This window comes from Jatropha curcas, chromosome 3, assembly GCF_041381405.1.
Source record: "Jatropha curcas cultivar XTBG-Jc1 chromosome 3, XTBG_Jcur_1.0, whole genome shotgun sequence".
NCBI classification, from domain to species: Eukaryota; Viridiplantae; Streptophyta; class Magnoliopsida; order Malpighiales; family Euphorbiaceae; genus Jatropha; species Jatropha curcas.
The window spans coordinates 26,561,419-26,569,394 of record NC_143153.1 but is presented as its reverse complement, the minus strand read 5'-3'; the positions used below and the strand labels follow the sequence as shown (position 1 = coordinate 26,569,394).

Genomic DNA, 7,976 nt, shown 5'->3' with positions numbered 1-7,976 from the left:
CTTTAAACCTTTATTAAGGCTTATACAATGAATAGTCTTCTGAAATAAAATAATGTTATCCACAATTTGTCGGTCATGAACGAAACTACTCTGCGTAGAGCTAATTAAAGAATGGAGAATATCCTTCAATCTGTTTACCATGTCTTAGTAATCAGCTTATATAACATATTACATTAGCTGATATAATCTATGGATAAGAACTCTTGAACCCCTGATTTTTTTTTCTTCCTAGAATTGTATTGATTTTTTGTACTAAAATGATTTTTATTGATTTGTTGTGAACTTTTGAATATACAAATAATCATATAATGTTTCTTAGTTTATTTTCTTACCATATCGGAATTGAAATATTATGAATGTTAGGTTATAATACTAAATATTACTCTTTGAATAGGTTTTCCATTGAGGTTGGGTTGGTGGTGTAATGAGAGAAGGGAAGTGGATTAACTATGTTGGCGGAACGATGATGGAGGAGTGGGGAATTCAAACAGGAATAGATATGGCATATGAAGACATAATGAAGAATGTGAGAGGTATGGTTATGGTGAAGCACAAAAACTTGGTTACTTTGTACCAAGAGGAGATTTGAAATTTTTAGGAATTGTAAGAACAGATGAAGATGTGAAGTTAATGTTAAGTAGAGGGATGGAATTCAATTGGCTTAAGATATACACTGAGACAGACATGAGGGTAGAAGAAAATAATACAAGAGAACATAAGAATCACATATCTGATGATGACAATGAGGGATGTTACTGATGGTGGACGACTAAGCAATATTAATACATTGATATGTTTATGGAAGCCATGAAAAGGATAGGGTTACTTTTTGATGAGCCGTCAACTAATGATGAAATAGAGCATTTAGAGATCCCTCAAAATGAACTTAGTGATGGAGATAATCCTCATATGCCTGACACAGGTCACAATGAGAATCATGTAGGAGATGATTGTATTCATGTTGACATTGAATATGAAAACACAAATGAGGAATGTGACAGTGATGTGGCCTTGTTAGCTGAAGAAGATATGTATGATGAGGAATGTATTCAAGCTAGGGAGAACCCCTTAAGTTATGAAAAATATATTAGTGAATAATAGGGTTGGGCTAGGATTGAATGATGCATTTCTTGCAAAGCAAATTCATAATGCTGAACTTGTAGAAGGTCATGATGGTGTAGAAGGGATTGATGTGTGGAAACAACCTGAGGTCTATTTTAAGTCAAATGCAGAATATTCAAGTAGAAATAGTAGTGTTGAAGGAGATATGAATATCAAGGAGAGAAAGAAGAAGATAAAAAATGTATATGATGCAGCATGTGACCACAAGAATATTCAATTTACTGCTGGTATGATTTTTGCTTCAAAGTATGAACTAATGTATGGAGTGAAAAAAATTTGCTTTGCACAATAGTTTCAATGTAAGATGGAGGAAAAGTGAGATTACCAAGGTTGATTGTAGATGTCAAATGGACTGTCCTTGGAGATTGTATGCTAGCACCAGAGGAAGGGACAAGTCATGGGTGATCAAAACCATAAAATGAGAACATAAATGCTTCAGATCACTTACTAATAGATAAGCCACTTCAGACTTTATAGCAAGAGAATTCTTAGGACAAATCAGGAAATATCCAAATTATGGTGTAGATAAGATGGTACATGACATGAATGATAAATATGATGTGACAGTCAATAGGCAAACTTGTTATAGAGCAAGGGTTAAGGCAGTGGCAAGGTTAATTGTATCTTTGGAGTCTCATTATGATAAATTGAGGTCTTACATTACAAAGTTAAGAAGAGTTAATCCCGAAGGTACATCTGTGCTCCAGTGTGAGAACAGTTCAAGGGGGCCAAATGTGTTTAAAAGGTTATATATTGGTTCTCTTCTTTGATTAATGGGTTTAAGGAGGGTTGTAGACCATGTCTGTTTTTGGATGGGTGTTTTTTTGAAAATAATGCTAGGGGGAGTTCTATTGAGTGTCGTAGCTAAAGACAGAAATAATCAAATGTTTCCGGTTGCCTAGGCTGTTGTGGAAAGAGAAAAGGAGGATAGTTGACTCTAAAATTGCTATTCTAGGACATTAGTGTCATTTGTGGAGTTGGACTTACCATTATTAGTGATCAGGTGATATCTATATTTTATGCTAATTAATTAATAATGAACTAGTGTTTAATCTTTTAATTGTCTTTTCAGTGTGTACTTGCAGGGATTGGAGAATGCAATTAGTGACCCTGTACCCAATGTTGAGCACAGAAACTGTACTGTCCACATACATGTTAATTGGAAGAAAAAGCATAGAGGAGAAGGCTACAAGCAAGTATTCTGGGCTATAGTTTACTCCAGCTATGAGGCAGCCTTCAACAAAAAATTAAAAGAATTGGAGACCCTAAATGCACAGGCAGCAGCTGATTTTTTATAGGGTGCCTGAGGGGTTAAGGTTATTTTAGGGTAGAATTGTTACAATTCGTAAAGTTTATGATTTAACTGATGATTTAACCCATTCAGTCACTCAAACCACCGTTAGTTTTTAATTTTTTTTCATAACTCTCATTGGTATTTGATCTTTTATTTTATTTTTATCTAAAGGTATACTTATTATATATAAATGTAAATAAATTTTAATTCAAATAGTGCAAGATATAAATAGAAAGTTTATAAATATTTATTTTATGGATCAAACGTGAATATTTCTAATATTTTAAATATCAATATTTTATAATTTAGATGATTTGTAATACTTATAACAAAATATATTTCTAAAATCATTATAGAACAAAATTTCTATTATATTTTCAAAATAATATTTCTAGCATAATTATGCTGTGTCTACACTTCATTCTAGATACTCTTTTAATAGTTCCTTCGACACGATAATGACATCTAATCAACAGGCTCATATGACATTTTTCAGCTCAAAATAAACATATATGAATGTAATTCAAGCTCTTTACATAAGTAAAGATATAAATGTTGAGCCTTAAGGAAAATATCAAAGTATTAGGAAAATGTATTGCCCTGAAATCTACATTTTAATAGGAGACCTTTATCACGCAGTATGAGAGGATACATGGATAGACATTTATGTGATTAGTGTTATGTGTTAATTAGTAAATTCATTTTTACATAATAATTCATATATTCACTTTAATATTTTTTTTAAATAACATTCACTTAAATATTTGTATATTAGTATTTAGGTTTTTTTTTTGAATAAAGTTTTTAGGTTTTTTTATTCATCTTGAAGCACTTTATTATTCTTGATAATTTATAAGTGATTAAGAGAGTTTATAGCATATGTTGTTTAACTTGAAGAATTTATACACTAAAATTACCATATGATTTGTGTTTTCGGATTGAAAAATTATTTTGATTATTTAAACAATTTTACTAAAATGATTATCATTTTATGAATTCTTAATAAAATATTATTCTTTTGTGTACTTTTTTTATATTTAAATCCAAACTGCTAAATGAATTATGTCTCATTAAAGAAAGCATTTGACAATGTAAATATTTTTTTATTGAAATTATTATCTCATTTTGTGAATTTTTCATAAAATAAAAATTATATATTTTTTCACATTAAGACATAAACTAATGGTAAGTGTATATACAATTTGATAATAAATCTAAGTTCAAATCCCGATATTCAAAAAGAATTATTTTTTTTTTAAATTACTTTTCATTGACTATTAGATAGGAGCATCTTATTTTGAACTGAAACCAACTGAGACTGTGAAATTAGCGTTAAATTTTCTTTTTATAATAATGCAAACATTAAATGGTTTAATTTCACATCATATTGAAAAATAGTTTTTAAAAGAATATTCTTATTTGTTCCGAAATGTTAGTGCTTTGGTTTATTAATTTTAAAATGAGAAAATAATAAGAAATGATGTACAATAAATAAACAAAAAAGACAAGCCGAGCCAAACTTGAAAACGCAAGATCTAATCCCAACATGCCACCACTATTAGTATTATCTCTCTCTCTTAGTTGGCAGAAAATAATACACTTTTTTTTTTTAATTTAATTTTTGTTACAGGCAATTAGTATTATGGACCAGAAAGATACACCTCATGAGGATAATTATTTAATTTTAATAATTACTTAACAATCATTTTTATTCTTCTAACTAAACTGTGACATACTGACATTACATTAGCTGAAATGACATAACTACCCTAATGTCAATTATGATTAAATCCAGATCTTCAGGGTTTTGCTCTGTTTTTTTTTCTCCTTCAAATTAACAGAGAACAACTGTAGAATGTCGTCCATTTTATTTTATGGCATATACAATTATAAGACTAATGATTAATTTGTCTCCACACTTTTTCACATGTAGAATAATTTACTTTTTAGATCCATTTTAGTAGAAATTTTAAATTTATAAAATCGATTTGATCCATTTTTTAGTTATTCAACTCGTGTGAAAAATAAATAAAAAGAAAACCTAATAATCTGGTTTTCTTTCAGCTTAAACACATTATTTATTTTTACTTAATAACTTTATTATTTAGATAAAAAAAGGATCGTATTAGTCTTTTAATTAAAAATTTCCGAAAATAAACTGAGCATTATTTGTGTAACAAAGAGTCGCAATAGCGTAAAAGCAAAGATAAAGAAAGGAGGCTAGCAATTTAAATGAAGGAAGGAAGAAAGTCTGCAAGTATTTGAGAGAATGATAGGGACAGAACAACAGCATTTAAAATGTTGATTTGGTTGCCACATGACAATCAAAGGTGGAGTTTAATCTGTATTTGTGTTAGGAACAGAGTGGATCCCACAAATACGTTTCTTCAAATTTTTTTTTTCCAAAAATGATGATTTGATTACAACTTTGTGATTGAAGTTGATCTCTCACCAGTTTATGATTGGTACCAAAAACTCATTCCAATCAGAAAAATGAAGAGAATGAGAAAAATAAAGACTGCAACTGATAAATCACATCATGTATTCTTATCAAAAATTATTTTATTTCCTATAATAATAATAATAAAAATAATAAGTGTTTTTGCAATATAGATTTTAAGCAAGCAGCAGCTGTTCATAATTTCTTTTCTCATCCAGTTGTCAATAATATGTTGTATAGGTTGAATAATGAATAATAAATGGTGAGAAAGCTATGCTGTAACTTACTTTCTGATTTTTTTTTTTATTAATATTAGAGAGGTCAAGAGGGAAAATTGTTAATTTAAATATTATTTTGTTGGTAAGACCAAAAGTTGAATTTGAGTAACAATTATAGATATTAACAATTAATTATACAGTCTTTTTTTATATTTAAAAATTTTGAAATATCACAAATATGGAAAATAATAAATAATAAATTATGTTAGTTATATTTATGAGTGCCAATAATAAATAGTTAAAAATATGTTAGTTATAATCAGTTATTCTTCATTTCAATTTTAATTAAGTGAATATAATTACAATAAATTTTCAAAATTAGAACAAAATGGTTTATCTTAGACTATGTTCAGCTTATTTTTTGTTGGTTGTTAAGCTAAATATACATATATATTAGTAGTATATTTATATAAATAAATATGCATCTTGGGCTATGTATATATTTATTGGTAAGAAATCACTATTCCTTCTTATGGAAAAGTTAATTAGCCGTGGCTAGGTGCAGCCACACTGTTATTGTCACGCAAAAGAACTGTGTTTTGTACACAAAATATAATTATAGAATAATATGTATATAAAATTATCAAAGTGAATCAAATAGAAAAGCAAATTACAAAATGTGCATATAAAATTAAAAAAAAAAAAAGAATGAATATATACAGAAAGCAAATTTATAAAAAAAAAAATAAATTGCAGAAAAGAAAAGAAAATACAAACACTGCCTTAATAACATTTCATATTCAACCGTTAAAATTTATGGCAAGGGATTTCAATTCCACGAATTATATAGGCATAAATCCAAAGGCAAGAAATTTCATCACATAGTGATTAGTCCAAAAAGAAATTCTACGTTTTGAAAATGCATGGTACAAAAGAAGAAGAAGAAGAAGAAGATGATGATGATAGTTCAACCATCTCCATCTCATCAATTTGAACAAAATATAAAAATGACATGCCATTATTGTATTCTAGAGGGAGATCAAGGTGCAGTTACCTCTTGTTGGGGTTTTTCTAACTCTATTAAATGATTCCCTTCAATTTCCTTTACTTTCTCTGTTGCTCGTTTATAAACTCTAATGTCTTCAATTACCGATTTCAAGTTGTTGTAAGATGACCCACCTTCTTCAACTGCAATTTTAGCCCGTTCTTGTAATTGTCTTGCTCTTTTTCTCATCTGCATTGCTTTATCTCCATCACCCATCACCAATCTCACTACTCTTTCAATATTATTTCTCCTTATTAATGGCGATTCCTCATTTGCCCATACTTTCCATATCTCATTCCCAATAGGCACTCCAAATTTTAACACTTGGGTTACCAATTTCTCATTGTAAAATTGCTCTGCAAAAATTGGCCATGTAACCAAAGGCACACCTGCACATAAACCTTCAAGAATAGAATTCCAACCGCAATGTGTTAAAAATCCTCCGATTGAAGCATGTTCTAGTATTAGAACTTGCGGTGCCCATCCTTTTATTACAATTCCTTTACCACTTTCTTTCAATCTATCCTCAAACCCTCCAGGCAACCAACATTCTTCCTCATCTTCTTCATTGTTCTTGCATTTAACAATCTTACCTACAACCCAAGCAAATGGAAATCCTGAATTTTCTAGTGCATTAGCAATTTCAACTGTTTGATCCTTAGTAAATCTAGTAAGGCTTCCAAAACAAGCGTAAAGTACAGAATTGGGTTTCTTCGAGTCAAGCCAATTCAAGCAACTACGCTCACACACATTAGTGTTATCTCCTCTTTGCACTTTATCATCATCATCTCTATTGAAAAGAGAAACAGGCCCTAAATGCCAAGCTTTTATTCCTGTAACTTTAGTGAAGTGATCTGCATAAGCTGGCTCCAACTCATAGAAGCTATTCATCAAAACTCCAAAGCTTTTTCTCTCCGCTTCTTTCAATTTATCGAACAAATCAGAAAATTCCGTTTTGCTTTTTACAATATCAGGAAGCTGCGATTTTGTTAATTTCACTTGGTCGGGCAATCCAGGAACAATAAATGATTCCGTCTCCGATTTAATGAGATCATGAGGCCGATTACACTCAATACTATTGGCTACACAAAGATTGAAGAAACTGCTACCGCTAAAAGCAATTCTTGGAATTCCAAGCTCCGCCGCAACATCAACCGTCCAAGGAAAGAGATAATCGGAAATAATACAATCAGGGCGGTGTTGTTGGAAAACGATTTTAATTTGCGGTTCCAGTAATCCAATGCCGTGGAATAATTTAATAGTCATTTCAGGCGTGGTTGTAGAAGACAAATTTTCACAGCCTTGAGGTAATCCGGCTTGTAATGAAGGGAAAGAAAGAATTTCCAATGAAATGTTTCGACCAGATCTGAAATCTTTGTCAATAGAGTTCTTGAAACGAATTGCATTCATTTTTGTAGTGACTATTGTTACTCGTACTCCATTTGCAGCAAATAGCCTGGCCATATCTACCATGGGCATCATATGACCTGGTGCCATGTATGGAAGAAACATGACATGAATCTGTTCTTCTCTCAAACTCATTTTTCCAAAAGAGAGAGATCTTTTGCAAATGGAGATGGAGGTGAAAGGAAACCTCAGAAGTGGTTTCCAAGAAGGGAAAGAAAGAGAGAAACGAGGGTTTTGACAATGCTTAAAAACGGAGGATTTTTTGATTGCCAGTGGTCAATCGATTTTATCGGAAGATAAATCATGTGATTGATACTATTTTTATCAGTTCAAGATTTTCTCCTGTTTAGATTGAAAAATCCACTATAAATTCTTATATCTTCTATTCAAATACAGGAAATCAGTTTGGATATTCTGATGGTTCAGAAGGATTTTACTGAATTGAGAAGG

General features: G+C 30.5%; 1 protein-coding gene across 1 annotated transcript; it reads right to left on the bottom strand.

Moving 5' to 3' along the window:
• Window positions 1-5,838: 5,838 nt before the first annotated feature.
• On the bottom strand, window positions 5,839-7,776 carry LOC105628217 (scopoletin glucosyltransferase). Its single transcript, XM_012209596.3, has one exon. The coding sequence runs from the start codon at window positions 7,659-7,661 to the stop codon at window positions 6,114-6,116; it is 1,548 nt and encodes a 515-aa protein (XP_012064986.1). The 5' UTR covers window positions 7,662-7,776; the 3' UTR covers window positions 5,839-6,113.
• Between the last annotated feature and the right edge of the window lie 200 nt (window positions 7,777-7,976).

Coding starts and splice junctions, on each gene's coding strand:
- LOC105628217 (XM_012209596.3), bottom strand. CDS start 7,661: ATGAGTTTGAGAGAAGAACAGATTCATGTCATGTTTCTTCCATACATG.